The sequence below is a fragment of the Pongo pygmaeus genome, chromosome 9 (assembly GCF_028885625.2).
Source record: "Pongo pygmaeus isolate AG05252 chromosome 9, NHGRI_mPonPyg2-v2.0_pri, whole genome shotgun sequence".
Taxonomy (NCBI): Eukaryota; Metazoa; Chordata; class Mammalia; order Primates; family Hominidae; genus Pongo; species Pongo pygmaeus.
The window spans coordinates 7,223,073-7,240,176 of NC_072382.2; the positions used below are offsets into that span (position 1 = coordinate 7,223,073).

Consider the following 17,104-nt stretch of genomic DNA (forward strand, 5'->3'; position numbering starts at 1 on the left):
GCGGTAAGGCTGCACCCGCACCTGCGGCGCCTCTGCTGCGGCCGCCTTCGGCCCTGTCCCGCCCCGCCCCCTTCTTCCGGAGGAGCTGCAGGAGGGGGCGCTCCACCCGCTCCTATGGAAGGGGCTCTCTGTGGCCCCGTCTCCGGCAGCCCCGCTCCCGGCCCCCCGGCGCCGCTCAGCCTCCCGCCCAGCCCCTCCGCGCGTGACCTCGGCCCCGCCCCCGCGAGCCCCTGCCCCGCCCCCGCTCCGGGTCCCTCTGTCACTTCCTGAATCCTGCTTCCTGCTTCCCAGAGGCCGGGATCCGGAGCCGCCCGAAGCCGGTGCCGCAGCCCCCTGCGCCCCCGGTGCCCTCGGTGAGCGCGGCAGGGCCGGGGCTAGGGGCGCGGGCTGGGGGCTGGGCGGGGCTGCAGGGGCCGGGCTGCGGGGGCTGAGGGGGGCTCGCGGGTCCCAGGAGCCTTTCGCCTCCCCTGTACCCCACTCTCAGTCCCACTCCCCTTGGCCGCCCAGCCTCTCCTCTCCTGGGCGGAGGTCCCTGGAAGTTGGGCTCCTGGTTCACCCTGGACCCCGATCCGAGGCGTCTCTGGGTTGCTTCGCTGCCGGCAGCTGCGTCCCGACCCCGTCCATTCCTTGGGGCCATGCCGGGGCTCCCTGGACATTCCCTGGAACTCAGAACTGGGCTCTCACTCGGCCCCACAGTAGAGAGACCTTTCCTGCTTCCTCTCTCCTTCTTCCCCATTACCCAGCCTCCAAATCTCTGGGCAGGAAGGAGACTGCTCCCGACTGGCTGGGACCTACAGTAGAGCTGAGAGCTCACTAACCCCGGCACCTCCCACCTCCTGTCCCCGACACACACCAGAGCCAGGGAGGGGCCCTGCGTCCTGCAAAGCCCCTCAGGACTCAGCAGTGGTCAGGGCCGAAGCATTTACCCCTCAGATCACTGCCTGCGGGGTGACAGGCAGCCAGGCTCTGCAGCTGTGACCCCATTCTGTAACTGGGTAAACTGAGACCCAGGAGGGTTACGGTGGCCCGGCCCCTGGTTGCATCCTTCCGGCTCACCTTCAGCAGCCTGGGTGGGGAGGGCTGGAGTTGTTGGGATGGGCCGGACTGACCCAGGCCCCTCTGTCCCGCAGACATGTCCTTCCGCAAAGTGGTCCGGCAGAGCAAATTCCGGCATGTGTTCGGGCAGCCGGTCAAGAACGACCAATGCTATGAGGACATTCGCGTGTCCCGTGTTACCTGGGACAGCACCTTCTGCGCCGTCAACCCCAAGTTCTTGGCGGTGATTGTGGAGGCCAGTGGAGGGGGTGCCTTTCTGGTGCTCCCCCTAAGCAAGGTGGGTCTTGTCAGGGTTTGGGGAAGAGGAGGCACCTCGGCCACCCCTGCTGGGCCTTTCTGCGCACCTTGAATCCCTCATCTTGCCGTTTCTCACACTGCTGGGCAGGTGTTATAACCCAGATTTATTGCCCCAAGTGTTAGCACAGATGGAGAGTGGCCTGTTGCCATAGAGGCAGGGTTAGAGGCAGCAAACATTTCCCGCTCACCTGGCAAGTGGGGCACAGTCACATCTGGGCCACCTGTGAGCCGGGACTTGCATGTCATTCCCACTCCATGGAGGGGAAGACCAAGGCTCTGGGAGGGATGGAGCCCACTGACTGCCCCCTCGTGCCCACAGACAGGCCGCATTGACAAGGCCTACCCGATGGTGTGCGGACACACAGGACCTGTCCTGGACATCGACTGGTGTCCCCACAATGACGAAGTCATAGCCAGCGGCTCGGAGGACTGCACGGTCATGGTGAGGCACAGGACTGGCTGGGCCAGGGTCGCAGGCGTGGCCCAAGGGGGCCAGCAATAGGACCAGCAGAGGACTGAGCTCGGTGGCCCTGTCCCTACCACAGGTGTGGCAGATCCCAGAGAACGGGCTGACCTCTCCGCTGACAGAGCCAGTGGTGGTACTGGAGGGGCACACCAAGCGAGTGGGCATCATCGCCTGGCACCCCACGGCCCGAAACGTGCTGCTCAGTGCAGGTCTGCACCGCCCCCCGTTTTGTGCCCCCCCCCCCCACGGACCCCTCCATACATCCCAGCAGCCCCTCCAGGGCCCACATGACACATGGGAAAGCTGAGGCCCTCAGAGTTGGAGAGACCCGTCTGTCCCAGGGTGGTGGGCAGAGTGGGCCTCGGCCTCGTGAGCTAATGGCCTCCTGCCACCCGCCCGGCCCGAGCTGACAGCCCTCACCTGCCAGGCTGTGACAACGTGGTACTCATCTGGAACGTGGGCACAGCGGAGGAGCTGTACCGCCTGGACAGCCTGCACCCTGACCTCATCTACAACGTCAGCTGGAACCGCAATGGCAGCCTGTTTTGCTCAGCGTGCAAGGACAAGAGCGTGCGCATCATTGACCCCCGTCGGGGCACCCTGGTGGCAGTACGTGGCCCTGGAGGGCAAGGATGGCTGTGGATAGGCCCAGGGCGTTGAGCAGGGCACTGCACTGACCAGCCTGTCCCCCCGACAGGAGCGGGAGAAGGCTCATGAGGGGGCCCGGCCCATGCGGGCCATCTTCCTAGCAGATGGCAAGGTGTTCACCACGGGCTTCAGCCGAATGAGCGAGCGGCAGCTGGCGCTCTGGGACCCAGTGAGTGGCCAGCCTGAGGGGGCAAACCTAAGACTTGGGCCCCACCCTGGGGAGCTCCACCCTGGGCCGGGCAGGGAGGGTTCGCCCTGGGGAGGCCTGTGGTTCCCAGGTTCTCTGCCTGGCACTTGAGGCTCTCAGGGCCTGGGACTCTGTCAGACTTTCCTCTCCTACCCTCTGCTCGCCCGACTGCCCCGCCGCTCGCCCATGGCCTCCCACTGCCTCCGTGTCTTTGTCCGTGTTGTTCATGCCAACGGAAGGGCCCTTCTCTCCCTTGCTTGCCTGTGCCACCCACTGCCTGTGCAGGGCTCCCCGCTCCTCCAGAAAGCCTCTTCCTCCAGCAAGCCTCCTGGCCCTGCCCCGAAGCGTCCTCTCCCCCAGCCCTCTCTGCTTCTGCACAGTGACTTCCAGGGCCCCTTGAGCAGGAGCTGGTGCCGCTGGCACCCCAGCTCCCCACGGTGGGGTATGTTTCAGCACTTGCTCAGTGGCCTGGGCATAGTCAGGCCTGGAGGAGGCTGTAAAAGAGGGACTCTGGGAATAAAGTGACGCCAGGAGGGCCAGGTGGGGGTTGTCGTGTGGGAAAAGGCATAGAGGCGGCAGAGGGCCCACCTGCATTTAGGGGCAGTGCTGGCTGGCCTTAGTGAGGCCAGCTAAGGCCCGTCCTGGTTTGGGATTAGGGGGTGAGGAGGTTCTGCTTGGCCTGACCGCCCCCAATGTGCCAGGAAAACCTCGAGGAACCCATGGCTCTGCAGGAACTGGACTCGAGCAACGGGGCCCTGCTGCCCTTCTACGACCCCGACACCAGTGTGGTCTACGTCTGCGGCAAGGTGGGGCTGGGCAGGGCTGGCGAGGGGCAGGGAAGAGGCGTGCCCGGGTGCTGAGCCCCCTCCCCACACAGGGTGACTCCAGCATCCGGTACTTTGAGATCACAGAGGAGCCCCCCTACATCCACTTCCTGAACACGTTCACAAGCAAGGAGCCGCAGCGGGGTATGGGCAGCATGCCCAAGCGGGGCCTGGAGGTCAGCAAGTGCGAGATCGCCCGGTAAGAGGGCTACCGAGGCCACTCGGGGACAGGGGCATCTAAGGTGAGAGGTCAGGTCATTGGAGGCTGCTTGGGAACAGGAAACCTTGCGCCAGGGAGGCCCAGCGGGCCATGGGAACTGTCACGAGGCAGCCTGGGTGGGGGTCTAGCCACCTTAGGGGTCAGCCTGCGGAGGTCCTGGGGTGAGGACTGGAAGTGGAGGATGCCAGGAGCCAGAAGAGCTGGCGGTGGGTGGTGGGGGGGCGAGGGTTCCACCCATGGCTCCTCCTCGCATCCCCAGGTTCTACAAACTGCATGAGCGCAAGTGTGAGCCCATCGTCATGACTGTACCAAGAAAGGTGAGGCCGCCCGTCCCTCGGCTCACTTGGCCCTTTCTCCAGCAAGCGGGCCATGCACTTGTGACCAGGGCGAGGCCTGTGAATGGAACATGACCTAGTATGGTTTGTGGGCAGTGAGCTGGACAGATGCCAGCTTGCCCTTGTACCAGCCAGCTGTTGGGCTGTGCCAGTCGGGGGGTAAGTGGGGATGAGACACAGGGTGAGCGGGGGCCCTGCTCTGCACGAGCCACAGGAGGCCACCAGGCAGTCAGGGAGGGAGTGGCAGCCACGGAGGTCTTCCTGAAGGAGGCAGGACCCGTAGCACAGCTGGGGTGGCGCCATCCACGGGGGGCAGGCCAGGCGAAGGGCACAGTGGTGGGAATGGGGAGAGGGACACGGAGTCTGGCTGCGGTGGGGAATCCCATGAAGAGGGGACCGGGCCACATGTGGCTTGGCCTCAGATGCCAAGAGCCTCGGACACGCTTCCGTGATTCTCTGGCCGGCATTTGCTGACTGCTCTTTCAACATGCCCGGCACGTTTCGGGGAGTGGAGCTGAGCTGATAGGGCCTGCTCCAGGAGCTCACAGTCCACGGGCCCCAGAATCCCACAAAGCCACACAGTGGCCCCTGTGGCTTGCAGGGGAAGGCGATGACGGGGCCCTTGCTCAGAAGGGTGGGAAAGCTTCCGAGGGAGCTGTTGATGGTGTCCAGAAGGGAAGTGAAAGGCCAGATTTGAGCTTTCGAAAGGCCCCTCGGGGCCAGGCCGTGGGGGAACGAGTTAACAGAGTGCAAGCCTGGAGGCCAGGGGAGGGATGAGGGGACCCTGATGGGGCCTCCTAACTGATTCTGACCTCCCCGGCCCCCTGCCCAGTCGGACCTCTTCCAGGATGATCTGTACCCCGACACAGCCGGGCCCGAGGCAGCCCTGGAGGCTGAGGAGTGGGTGAGCGGGCGGGATGCCGACCCGATCCTCATCTCACTGCGGGAGGCCTACGTGCCCAGCAAGCAGCGGGACCTGAAGATCAGCCGGCGCAACGTGTTGTCTGACAGCCGGCCCGCCATGGCCCCGGGCTCCTCCCGCCTAGGGGCCCCTGCCTCCACCACCACTGCTGCTGATGCCACCCCCAGCGGCAGCCTGGCCAGAGCTGGGGTATGCACCCACAGGCAGGGGTGGTGCTGGGAGCCCCACGTGTGGCCCTGGCCTGCTGTGTGGGCCTCAGCCATTCGCTGTCCCTCTCTGGGGTAGAGGTGGGTTTGGGAGGGCTATGGCTTAGCAGCCCCTGACCACCACCCCCTACCCCTGTTTCATGTCCCCACAGGAGGCTGGGAAGCTGGAGGAGGTGATGCAGGAGCTGCGGGCCCTGAGGGCGCTGGTCAAGGAGCAGGGGGAGCGCATCTGCCGCCTGGAGGAGCAGCTGGGCCGCATGGAGAACGGGGATGCGTAGGGCCACAGCCACATGCCACCTTCATCTCCTCCTCCGCCCCCTTCCCACTCAGCTTCTGCCAGCGGGTCGCACCGGGCTAGCTGGCTGCCCAGAGCCTCCAAGGCAGCACAGGGGTCAGTTCCCACCCCGACCCATCCCAGGCCCAGGCCGAAGCCAGCGCCCAGCTTTCCTCACTGTTCTGTGGAGGATGTCTACACCCAGGCGAGCTCCTCGCCCTCCGAGGGACCATCTCCCTGACCACTGCCCAGCCCTCTGCTCCCTCCCCAGAGGAGGCGGGAGGATGGGCTCTATATTTTCATTCCAAATAAAAATTCTCTTTCTAAAAGCCAGGCTGACCTGCTGCTGCAAGGGTGGGGCTGAGAAATCTGGAAACCAGGAGACAGATGATGTCACAGGAGTCACACATGTGCAGACGGTCTGGGGGCAGTGAGCAGCCCCACAGACATTGCTCCCCTGGATTGTCAGGCAGGGAAACTGAGGCAGAAGACCTGAGAACACATGCAAGGCTGCATCCAGCTTCAAGTTGGTGCTGCTTCTCCCTTGGAGGACAAGCCCGGCAGCCCAGCCTCCTCCAGAGAGACTGGGGAGGGTCTGGTGTGGACCAGGGGTCCTGCAGCAGGGAGGGGCAGGTGGGGTATGTGGGCAGGAAGCGGAAGCCCGGGCCACCCTTCACTGCAGACGAGCACTGAGCTCACTTCTCGCTCGACACAGCCAGAGCTGGAGGTGGGTGCCCGGCGCAGAGGGGCCTGCGGACCAATGGTGAGCCTCGGAGCCCCCTGGGTTCTTGGGATGGGGGCCACAGGCGGTCGGGGCTAGAATGTCTGGGCCTGTGGAGCTGAGGAGGGCCCCACACTGGCCCCAGGGAAGAGGTGAGACCTAAGAGGAGCATGGCAGAGGCTGAACCTTTCTCTCACCTGAGCTGGGCTCCCCGGGACTCCTGGCATGGCCCCCAGCACCCCATACCGGACCAGGCCCCGGTCAGGAGCCCTGGGAAGGCCCTTACCTGGTCTTCCTGTGAGCGAGAACTTGCATTCCTCGAGCCTGGGCGGACAGCCTCGGGTGGTGGGGGAGGCTGGCTGTACCTCAGCACCCCTCCCCCGACACCCCCCACCTAGCCTGTTCCGACCGCAGACTTCCTCTGGCAGCTGCGCCCGCCTCCCCCAGCCCCCGGCCCTGCACGCCTGTGGCCCTCAGGGACTGGGAGTGGAACGGAAACCCTGCAGCTGGGGCAGCCCCGTGGTGGGGAGGGAGGAAGAGGGGCCTCACGGACCCCCGTTTGGGGACCTGGCCAAGCAGAAGATGAGCAGTTGCCTCTGGGTGGGTCCAGGCCCCTCCATCCCCCATCCCAGGCCTCAGGGAGAGCCAGCCCTGACTCCAGCTAGCAACCTCCTTCCCTCCCTCCCTCCCATCTCCTCCCCCACCCACCCAGGCAGCCTAGACGCATTGAATCCATACTTATTGAGCACCTACTAACATGTTTGACCCAAAAAGCCCCCGTCTTCTAGCAGCTTATGGTGGGGGGTAAATAAGACAACAGACATAAAAAATGAGTACAGTTATCTCCCGCGTTAGGTGACATGGAAGGAAAAAGGCGCTGAGTGCTGGGGGGTGCTGGGTGGGCTGCAGTGATAGACATCAGGGTAGAGGTTAAGGTCAGGTTCAGCCTCACTGGGGTGACATTTGAGCACGGTGAGCAGGCCATGCAGCCCGGGGGAGGGGGGGATGGGAGGAGGTGGAGCTTTCCGGGCAGAGGGAACAGCCAGTGCGAAGGCCCCAGGCAGGTGGCTTAATGCAGTGGTTGGGGGAGGTGAGTGGTAGGGAGGAGGCTGGAGGGATGGGGGCTGATCTCACAGGGCCAGAGCCTGGCTGACCAAATAAGGCCTTGGCCTTTTCTGCTTGGCTGTCCCAAGAGGATCCCGAAGAGAAAAAAAGGAAAGTGGTCTTGGTCACCCAGCCTGCCCCACACCAGGCCCCCACCCCAGGTGCTGAGCCCTCTGAGCCCCTGCCTGTCTCCCACAGGCTCTGCCCTGCACCCTAGGGCTCGGGATGCTGCTGGCCCTGCCAGGGGCCTTGGGCTCGGGTGGCAGCGCGGAGGACAGCGTGGGCTCCAGCTCTGTCACCATTGTCCTGCTGCTGCTGCTGCTCCTACTGCTGGTCACTGGCCTGGCACTGGCCTGGCGCCGCCTCAGCCGTGACTCGGGGGGCTACTACCATCCGGCCCGCCTGGGTGCCACGCTGTGGGGCCGCATGCGGCGCCTGCTCTGGGCCAGCCCCCCAGGTCGCTGGCTGCAGGCCCGAGCTGAGCTGGGGTCCCCAGATAATGACCTTGAGCGACAGGAGGATGAGCAGGACGCAGACTATGACCACGTCACGGATGGTGGCCTGCAGGCTGACCCCGGGGAAGGCGAGCAGCGATGTGGAGAGGGGTCCAGCCCAGAGCAGGTCCCCGCGCGAGCTGAGGAAGCCAGAGACAGTGACACGGAGGGCGACCTGGTCCTCGGCTCCCCAGGACCAGCGAGCGCAGGGGGCAGTGCTGAGGCCCTGCTGAGTGACCTGCACGCCTTTGCTGGCAGCGCAGCCTGGGACGACAGTGCCAGGGCAGCTGGAGGCCAGGGCCTCCATGTCACCGCACTGTAGAGGCTGGTCTTGGTGTCCCATCCCTGTCACAGCCGCTCACTCCCCGTGCCTCTGCTTCCCAAGATGCCATGGCTGGATTGGACCCCCAGCCCACATGACCATGCCTCAGACTGTCACCCCCCACCAGTTCCCAAATCCATGTGTACCCCGCTCACCACGGGGAGGGCCCCCCCACCCACAGGCATCAGGCAACCATTTGAAATAAAACTCCTCCAGCCTGTGGCCCTGTGGTCCTACAGAGACCCCTCCCTCCCGAACCAGGGGCTCCTCCTGGCACAATCCAACCCAACCCTGCCCCTAAGTGTGCAGCACAAAGAGCCAGGTCAGCGCCATGATTCAGCCCTTTAATCTTCCACGGGAGCAGCTGAGCGCGGGGCATGGCGGGCAGCCCTCCGTGCCCATGATTCAGGGGCACAGCTGCCCCAGCAGACACACGCTTTCATACGCACTCACACCCCACCCCCAGACACACCCCCAGGTCTCTGGAACTGGCCCAGGGTCCTGCTGCCCTCACAGCCGCAGGGACAGGGCTCAAGGGCTACCCTCACCCCCACCCAGCTTCCTAGCGCCCTGGACGCCCACGGCCCTTCTTGGACTTCTTGGTCCCTGAGGGGGGACGGATGGGGAGAGGGGCGGTGGTCGAGGGTGGCGGCGGCGGTGGCGGCAGGAGTGGAGGTAGAGGTGGCTCCGTGGGCTCCGACAGGCTGGGGCTGGGCCGAAACCCCTCAAAAGGGGAGAACTTGAGGGGGCTGCAGGGGAAACCAAGGCAGAATAAGAGCCTCCTAGGCCCTGCCAGAGGCTGCCAGCACTCGATCAGGGAAGGCAGCCTCTCCCACCTGCCCAGGCACACAGGCCATGGGCTCCACAAACTCCCATCCAGGCAGCCTGGCCACAAGGGGTGTAGGAACTGAGGTCCCCATGGTAGACACAGCAACCGAAGCCAACACTGGCTGACAGACGTGGCCAAGGCACCCAAGGCTGGAGCTGGTGTCCTGCCTGCTAGTGTCCCTACCCCAGCCACACACCCCCACGTCCCTCAGTACCTGATGGGGGCCCGGGGGCTACTGTTGAGGCGCCTGGGTGAGCGCAGCTTGGGCTGGAAGGAGAAGCCTTCCTTGCTGTCCAGGACAGATGGTGCCACGTATGTGAAGCCCTAGGGGGTGGAGGCAGGGCCATGAGACACTTAGTGCCTGCCATCCTTAGTCACGATCCCTGCCCTGGTCCCACAGGCCTCAGGCCACCGCACTCACCAGGAAGGCCTGGTTGGCACTCTCGCTGAGGGCCGTGTCATCGGGACTGTCCACTGGCGTCTGCCGTGTGAAGCGGGTATCAAACTGGCTCACGTCCTCCTCTGACTGCTGTGGGCCGACCAGAGTGGGGAGGGGTCAGAGGGCAGCAAGATGCGGGTTCTCCACTTGCCACCCGCCACCGCCACCGGCCACCGGCCGCCAGGCCTGCTGCTCACCAGACAGGGCCTGAAAGGGGGGTCCACACGCCGGGCCAGAAGGTCGTCCCAATTCATGTGCCGGAAAAAGGGATGTCTCTGTAGGTAGAGAATGCCCCAAACCCACTAACAGCTCACCCTGCTTGCCCCCTTGGTCACTCCCTCTGCCCTGGGGCCCTGCCCCCATTCCCGGCACCCTTGGAGACTCAGCCCTACCCCTGGTGGTGGTCCCAAACCCACCTGCACATCAGCAGCATCCCCTGGGCCACCCCCAATCCGCTGGCTGGGATTACGTTTCAGAAACTGCGGGACCAGGAGAGAGGGTGTGGGCCTGGGCGGGTACTGCTCATGTGTCCCCAGGTCCCAGGGCTAGCTGGAGTAGGGGTCAGGTGACACGGGAGAGAATGCCTTTGGGTGTGGCTCCCACCTGTGGATACCCTCAGGGCTTTCAAGGTTTGGTCAACAGAGCCACCTTCTCCACAAAGGCTTTGCAGAGGCTCCTGGGCCCTGGCGTTGCCCCAGGGCGCTTTGGTGAGGCGCCAACTCCCCATGTGGCTGTCTGGCCTCCCCCTAACACCTCCGATGCTCGCCTTTGATGGAAGTGTGGCCAGCTCATCACAAGCGTGTCACTGGTTAGGACTTAGCCTAAGGACTGGGCCAGGGCAGCAGCTGGTCTGTGACAGGGCTGAGACCTCGGCTCAGTCCCAGACTTAAAGGGAGGGGCTCGTTTCACTCCCAGAGGCAAACTGCACAGGCCGGGGTGGCCCTGGCTTCCCCACAGCCCAGAGAGACTCAGGAACACGTGCAGAATGGCTGGCAGGGCCCCGGAGAAGAGAGAAGGGAGCCGCACCTTTTTGACAAGGTCCCGGGCATCTGGGGTGAGGTAGGCGGGCAGCGCCAGCTTGCCCTTTAGGATCTTATCCATGGTTTTCTTCCGGTTCTCTGCAGTGAAGGGAGGCTGGAGGAGGAGGAAGGTGAGAGGAGCCTTGTGGGCCTCCCATCAGGCCCTGCCCTTGCCCCAGGAGGGGGGCTACTCCCACCTCTGCCCCTGCTCCTCCTCCTCCCGGGGGCTGGACTTGCCGATCCAGTGAGCATGTCGTACATCAGGGCCCCCAGGCTCCACCAGTCCACAGCCCGGTTGTGGCCACTGCGCACCAGAATCTCAGGGGCCCTGGGGTCCAGGTGGAACTGTCAGTCAGGCCATGCCCCTTCAGGCTGTCCTCCCGACCCCTGGGCCAGCCAGGTGCCACTTACATGTACTCAATGGTGCCGCAGAAGGTGTGGGTGACGGCGCCCTCATGTATCGACTCCTTGCAGAGTCCAAAGTCGGTCAGTTTGATGTGGCCTGAGGAAGAGTGTTGGAGAGGCGTGACCAGGGCCCCACCCCACCCACAGAGCTCCTCAGCCCTCCCCACAGATTGCAGACCCCGCCTGCAGCTGCCCGCGCACACATGCGCACCCTGGCTGCTGAGCATGATGTTCTCGGGCTTGAGGTCCCGGTAGATGATGCCCTGGGAGTGGAGATGGCCCAGGGCCAGCGTGATCTCGGCCAGGTAGAAGCTGCAGAAACAAGACAGGGTGAAGGCGGGAGTAGGGCAGGGACCTGGCGGCCTCAGGAAAGCGGAGGAGTAACACCCACCAGGCCGTGTCTTCCAGGAAGATGCCCTCTCGCTCCAGATGCGTGAAGAGCTCGCCACCTGCCACACAAACACGTCAGCAGCCACGTGCTGGGTCCAAGCCCCTTTGCGCTTTCTGAGTCTTTATTTCTTCTTGGGGAAAGAGGGGCTCATAATTCCCACCCTACCTGCCTCACAGAGCTGCCGTGGGGATTCAATTCAATTCAGCAAACATCTACCGACGCCTACTCGGTGCCTGGCCCTGTGCTGGGTGAAGCTGGGGACAGGATGAAGAGACCCAGCCACTGCCCTCAGGATGCTCAGTCTACTGGGGAGACAGACATGTACACAACGGCTCTAATACGCCAGGCCCAGGCCACAGCTCCAAGAGCTTAGCCCAAAAGATCTCGCAGAGGAAACGGGGAAGACAGAGTGAATCCCAACAGAACAGAACAGAGAAAGCGCGGTTTGCTGGGACTTTAAGGGGATGCTGAGATGGACGGAGCGAATGCAGAGCATGGAGGCAGAAGCTCACAGGGTTCATCTGGCCCAAACGAGGGAAAGGCAGGCCAAGACTGCTCACAGCCAGCAGGGGACAGCCGGCCTAGGGGCAAGGCTTGATCTGGGCAGCCAGCCGCAGGACTCTGAATAGAAGGGCTGGGAGCAGCCCCAGGCTCTACGTACGACCTCAGCAGTCGGCAGAGGAGACACTAGAAAGCAGGTGAGCGGGAGGCCTCATCCCAGTTAGAAAAGTGCTCTGGCCACCCCACCAGGCCCCTGAGAGTGGACAGATAGAGGAGGACGCTACAGAGAATGAACTAGTTGGACTGGGGACCTGACAGGATGCAGGGCACACGGGAGAGAAGAACAAGACAGGGAGGGGAGTAGGAAGAGACACAACCATCCTCTGGACTTCTATCCAAATTCCCGCCATGCCCATCCACCCCCAACACACGTGAGGGACACAGTAGGTGCTGGACAGACGTTTGCTGAATGAATGAATGATGGGACGGATGCACGGATGGATGGCTGGATGGGTAGGACAGAGTGGGGGCCCCCTAGCCAACTCCCACAGACACATCTCTCAAGAGCTTCCCCCCAGAGCTTCCTTTGCTGGCTCCCTGCCCCCCGACCCCCAACACCCCTGCCTGGGCCCACACTCATACCACTGAGGCACTCAAGGATGAGGTAGAGTTTGCCACCAGTCTGGAAGGCATAGGCCAGTTCCACAATAAAGGGGTGCTTCACTGACTCTAGAATGTTCCGCTCAGCCCGTGTGTGTGCTGTGTCCTTGGCGTTGCGCACAATTTTGGCCTGGAGATACAGGAATTGGTTAGAAATTGAGGCATCCAGGCTGGGCGCAGTGGTTCACACCTGTAATCCCAGCACTCTGGGAGGCCGAGGCAGGCGGATCACCTGAGGTCAGGAATTTGAGACCAGCCTGGCCAACATGGCAAAACCCCGTCTCTACTAAAACTAGAAAAATTAGCTGGGTATGATGGTACACGCCTGTAATCCCAGCTACTCAGGAGGCTGAGGCAGGAGAATCGCTTGAACCCAAGGGCAGAGGTTGCAGTGAGCTGAGATCACGCCACTGCACTCCAGGCTGGGTGACAGAGCGAGACACTATCTCAAAAAAAAAAAAAAAAAAAAAAAAAAAAAACTGGGGGCATCCAGAGCTCCTCAGACCATCCATCTGTTACCTGCTGCCATCCTCTGTCACTGCATTGTATTTCTCCATAATTCTGCTGCTGTCAGCCACGATCATTTTCGGGGATGGGTTTATCCTCTAACACAGGGTTTCTCAACCTCGGCACTACTGACACCTGGGACCAGGTCATTCTTTGTTGTGGGAGGCTGCCCTGCACATCATGGGATGTTCAGCAGCATCCCTGGTCTCCACCCACCAGGTGCCAGTAACACTCCCCTCTTGCCTTGACAATCAAAAATGTGTCCATGCCAGGTGCAGTGGATCACACCTGTAATCCCAGCACTTTGGGAGGCTGAGGCGGGCAAATCACCTGAGGTCAGGAGTTCGAGACCAGCCTGACCAACATGGTGAAACCCTGCCTCCACTAAAAAGTACAAACACTAGGCCAGGCATGGTGGTTCATGGCTGTAATTCCAGCACTTTGGGAGGCCGAGGTGGGCGGATCGCCTGAGGTCAGGAGTTCAAGACCAGCCTGACCAATATGACAAAAACCCATCTCTACTAAAAATACAAAAGAAATTAGCCAGGCGTGGTGGTTCACGCCTGTAATCCCAGCTACTCGGGAGGCTGAGGCAGGAGAATCACTTCAACCTGGGAGGTGGAGGTTGCAGTGAGCTGAGATCGCACCACTACACTCCAGCCTGAGTGACAGAGTGAGACTCCATCTCAAAATAAGTAAGTAAATAAATAAAAATACAAAGATTAGCCAGGTGTGGTGGCACAAGCCTGTAGTCCCAGCTACTCAGGAGGCTGAGGTAAGAGAATTACTTGAACCCGGGAGGCAGAGGTTGCAGTGAGCAGAGTGCACTACTGCACTCCAGTCTGGGGGACAAAGCAAGACTCCATCTCAAAAAAAAAAAAAAAAAAAAAAAGGCTAGGCATGGTGGCTCATGCCTGTAATCCCAGCTGGAGGCCAAGGCGGGCAGATACCTGAGATTAGGAGTTAGATAGAGACCAGCCTGGCAAAACCCCGCCTCTACAAAAAAATACAAAAATTAGCTGGGTGTGGTGGCAAGCGCCTGTAATCCCAGCTACTCCAGAGTCTAAGGCACGAGAATCGCTTGAACCTGGGAGACGGAGGTGGCAGTGAGCCAAGATCGCGTCACTGCACTCCAGCCTGGGTGACAGAGCGAGAATCCGTCTCAAAAAAAATAAAATAGTGTCCAGACATTGTTGTCAAATGTCTGCTGGGAGTCAAAATGGCCCCCATTGAGAATTACTGCAAGACAATACACATCACAACAGACAATAAACCAGCAAATGCCAAAGTCAGGGATCCTCCTCCATTGTGTTCCCTGCTGTCTTCCCAAAGCCTGGTACAGCACGTTGGGAATGGCAGCCACACAGTATTCGTTGGCTGAACGAGTGACTCACCTTCCTTAGGACTTTCATGGCATATATTTTGCCCAAGTTGGTGCCTTGCACCTTTCGCACCTGGAACACCTGTAGGGCAGGGGAGACAGGATCAACTTCCCTCTCCACATCCTATCTTCAAGAAGCCCCACCCTGAAGCTCTGGCTTTGGGACCAGGAGGCCTAGGCCCTGCCAAGGGTGGGGCAGTGAAGATTTCAAGTCCGATTGCAGCGGATTTGGCCTTCCCTCCTTTATGTTTCTGGCTCTGAATCCCATTAGAGGCCCTGCTGATTCACAAGTCTAATTTATTTTGAGAACCCTTTGCTGCCTCCAGATGGAGGCTGTGAGGCCAGGAGGAGGGTGCGCCCGCCCCTACCTTGCCATAGCCCCCCTTGCCCAGCACACGCAGCAGCTCAAAGCAGTGGGGCCCGATGCGCTCTGGGCCAAGGTTCACGCTGGTCTCAGTCAGCTCCACCTCTTCATAGTGTCCCACAGGCCTACGGACACAAGGAGTTAATGAGGACAAGGCTCCAGTGCTCCCCAGTTCCCCTTCCCCACTCCATTCCCCCCTCCCCCAACACGACCCTCACTCACTCTAGGCCAGCTGCCCTCGACTCGGCAACGGGACACACGTCCTGTGAGAAACCGAGGGGTAAGAGCCAAGGAAGGTGCCAGGATACCTCCCCGCTCCCGTTCAGGTTGGACTGCGTGGCCCAGGAGAGAACGGTGTCAGGGATGGCAGCTAGTAGGGGATGGGCAAGAATTGGGAAGAAGCCGAAGGCAGGAAAGGGAGAATCGGGAGAAAAGGTTGGGGTTCTGGAAGAGAGGTCGGGGTGAGGGTGGGATCAGAGCTTAATAGAGACCGGGATCTGAGAAAGATCTGGGTCTGCAAAGGGTCTGAGCCCGCTCTGGGCGTGCGGAGCCGCCGCTCCGGCCTCGGCTGGGTGACAGGATCGGCTCCAGGATCCAGTCGCGCCAGGGCAGGGCACTCACCGCGGGGCTGAGCTCTGGCTCGCCCTCGCCCTCGCTGCCTTCCTCCGTCTCCAAATCCAAATCAAACACGGCCGCCATGGCGGCACCGGCCCCGCGGACCCCGGGCCCGTACCTGGCCGCGCACTGACTGACAGTCCCGGACCTAAACATCATCTCTCCGCGACGGCAGCTGCGCGCGTCGATGACGCAAGGGGTCTTACTCCCCCTCCGGAAAATCGCTAAGCCTGGTGGGGAACAAAGATGGCGTCCGTCGCAAGGCCTCTCGGGAATTGTAGTCCTAGAGTGGCGAGGCGCCTAGCCTTCAGCCTGCTGAATCCTTTCCGCAGGACCCTCGGTCTTCCCAGCAAGGCTCTCTGGGAGCCCGTTTTGGTTCTACGGAGAGTTTTGAGTTTGGATGGAGCAGGGTCGGAAGTGTATGCAGGTGTGAATGTAAATGCAATCCCCAGCCCTGTTGGAGCCGGGTACTGCCAGGCCGGCTGCATGATGAAAGGCAGGTCGCGTTGCTTTCGGTTCACTCCAGAAAGGGAGGCGGCTGCATCAGGGTCTCCTCAAAGTGCCTCTGGCTCGAGGACCCTGCAGATCGGAGCATTTACTCAGTGGCCAGTTCACTGCCAGGTTATGTTGCCAGGTTCCCGCCTTAAATAGGGTTTGGGGGTCAGTGATACACCTGTAAATATGGGATTTTGTTGGCTTTTATTCCCTTGTTGATTTAAGCACATTTAGGCACCTGGTACAGAATAGACACTTCAAAAAACGTTGTTGAGGCCGGACACGATGCCTCACGCCTGTAATCCTAGCACTTTGGGAAGCCAAGTTGGGAGGATCACTTGAGGCCAGGAGTTCAAGGTTACAGTGAGCTATGATGGTGCCACTGCACTCCAGGCTGGGTGACAGAGTGAGATCCTGTCTCAAAAAAACAAACAGGCCGGAGGCAGTGGCTCACACCTGTAATCTCAACACTTTGGGAGGCCGAGGTGGGTGGATCACTTGAGGCCAGAAGTTGGAGACCAGCCTGGCCAACATGATGAAACTCTGCCTCTACTATAAATACAAAAATTAGACGGGCGTGGTGGCGCCCACCTGTACTCCCAGATACTCGGGAGGTTGAGACAGGAGAATCGCTTGAACCTGGGCGGCAGAGGTTGCAGTGAGCCAAGACTCGCGCCACTGCACTCCAGCCTGGGCGACAGAGTGAGACCAAGTCTCAAAACAAACAAATAAAACCCGAAAACTTGGCTGGGCGCGGTGGCTCATGCCTGTAATCCCAGCACTTTGGGAGGCCGAGCCAGGCGGATCACCTGAGGTCAGGAGTTCAGGACCAGCCTGACCAACATGGAGAAACCCCGTCCCTACTAAAAACACAAAATTAGCCGGGCATGGTGGCGCATGCCTGTAATCCCAGCTACGCGGGAAGGCTGAGGCAGGCGAATCACTTGAACCTGGGAAGCGGAGGTTGCGGTGAGCCAAAATCATGCCATTGTACTCCAGCCTGGGCAACGAGCGAAACTCTGCCTTAAAAAAAAAAAAAAAAAAAAACTTTATGGTGTTTTTTCTTTTTTTTTGTTTAGGTTTTCAGACAGGATCTTACTCTGTCACCCAGGCTGGAGTACAGTGGCAAGATCATGACTCATTGCAGCCTTGACTTCTTGGGTTCCAGTGTTTCTCCCACCTCAAATCCCAAGTAACTGAAATGACATAATCACATAATCTTTTTTCTTTTCTTTCTTTCTTTCTTTTTTTTTTTTTTAGAGAGGAGGTCTTGTTTTGTTGCCCAGGAGGCTGGTCTTGAACTCCTGGACTCAAGTGATCCTCCTGCCTTGGCCTTCCGAAGTGCTGTGATTACAGGCATGAGCCACTGCACCCAGCAAAAACCAAAAACGCTGTTGACAGAATGAACTTAGGCCAGGCAGG

At 61.0% G+C, this 17,104-nt stretch overlaps 3 protein-coding genes across 4 annotated transcripts; 2 read left to right on the forward strand and 1 right to left on the reverse strand.

Annotated features, from left to right (window-relative positions):
* On the forward strand, window positions 1-5,764 carry CORO1B (coronin 1B). Its single transcript, XM_054438457.2, has 11 exons — window positions 1-353; window positions 1,131-1,333; window positions 1,673-1,795; window positions 1,899-2,028; window positions 2,247-2,428; window positions 2,517-2,636; window positions 3,356-3,460; window positions 3,532-3,677; window positions 3,958-4,015; window positions 4,866-5,144; window positions 5,314-5,764. Exons 2-11 carry the CDS (start codon window positions 1,133-1,135, stop codon window positions 5,437-5,439), a joined length of 1,470 nt encoding a protein of 489 aa, XP_054294432.1. The 5' UTR covers window positions 1-353; window positions 1,131-1,132; the 3' UTR covers window positions 5,440-5,764.
* Window positions 5,765-6,057: 293 nt separating this feature from the next.
* On the forward strand, window positions 6,058-8,298 carry PTPRCAP (protein tyrosine phosphatase receptor type C associated protein). Its single transcript, XM_054438458.2, has 2 exons — window positions 6,058-6,198; window positions 7,459-8,298. The coding sequence occupies exons 1-2, from the start codon at window positions 6,076-6,078 to the stop codon at window positions 8,074-8,076; spliced, it is 741 nt and encodes a 246-aa protein (XP_054294433.2). The 5' UTR covers window positions 6,058-6,075; the 3' UTR covers window positions 8,077-8,298.
* A 108-nt stretch (window positions 8,299-8,406) lies between these two features.
* RPS6KB2 (ribosomal protein S6 kinase B2) lies at window positions 8,407-15,370 on the reverse strand. Of its 2 annotated transcripts, XM_054438455.2 has the most exons (15): window positions 15,194-15,370; window positions 14,795-14,835; window positions 14,577-14,697; window positions 14,222-14,290; window positions 12,303-12,450; window positions 11,160-11,217; window positions 10,980-11,080; window positions 10,775-10,865; window positions 10,601-10,691; window positions 10,371-10,478; window positions 9,761-9,823; window positions 9,542-9,619; window positions 9,327-9,434; window positions 9,120-9,229; window positions 8,407-8,825 (listed from the first exon to the last, which is right to left on the reverse strand). In XM_054438455.2, exons 1-15 carry the CDS (start codon window positions 15,344-15,346, stop codon window positions 8,639-8,641), a joined length of 1,527 nt encoding a protein of 508 aa, XP_054294430.1. In that variant the 5' UTR covers window positions 15,347-15,370; the 3' UTR covers window positions 8,407-8,638. The 2 variants fall into 2 exon arrangements, with proteins under 2 accessions (XP_054294430.1, XP_054294431.1); XM_054438456.2 differs by lacking the exon at window positions 9,761-9,823 and having other exon boundaries at window positions 15,194-15,354.
* Window positions 15,371-17,104: the final 1,734 nt, after the last annotated feature.

Bases quoted from the DNA above. Each gene is read 5' to 3' on its own strand.
- PTPRCAP (XM_054438458.2), top strand. From the start codon at position 6,076: ATGTGGGCAGGAAGCGGAAGCCCGGGCCACCCTTCACTGCAGACGAGC. The intron at 6,199-7,458 runs GTGAGCCTCGGA...TGTCTCCCACAG, and splicing joins GAGGGGCCTGCGGACCAATG to GCTCTGCCCTGCACCCTAGG.
- CORO1B (XM_054438457.2), top strand. From the start codon at position 1,133: ATGTCCTTCCGCAAAGTGGTCCGGCAGAGCAAATTCCGGCATGTGTTC. The intron at 2,029-2,246 runs GTCTGCACCGCC...CTCACCTGCCAG, and splicing joins AAACGTGCTGCTCAGTGCAG to GCTGTGACAACGTGGTACTC. The intron at 2,429-2,516 runs GTACGTGGCCCT...TCCCCCCGACAG, and splicing joins GTCGGGGCACCCTGGTGGCA to GAGCGGGAGAAGGCTCATGA.
- RPS6KB2 (XM_054438455.2), bottom strand. From the start codon at position 15,346: ATGATGTTTAGGTCCGGGACTGTCAGTCAGTGCGCGGCCAGGTACGGG. The intron at 12,451-14,221 runs GTGAGTCACTCG...CTGTATCTCCAG, and splicing joins CCATGAAAGTCCTAAGGAAG to GCCAAAATTGTGCGCAACGC. The intron at 9,620-9,760 runs GTGGGTTTGGGA...CTCTACCTACAG, and splicing joins GGGATGCTGCTGATGTGCAG to AGACATCCCTTTTTCCGGCA.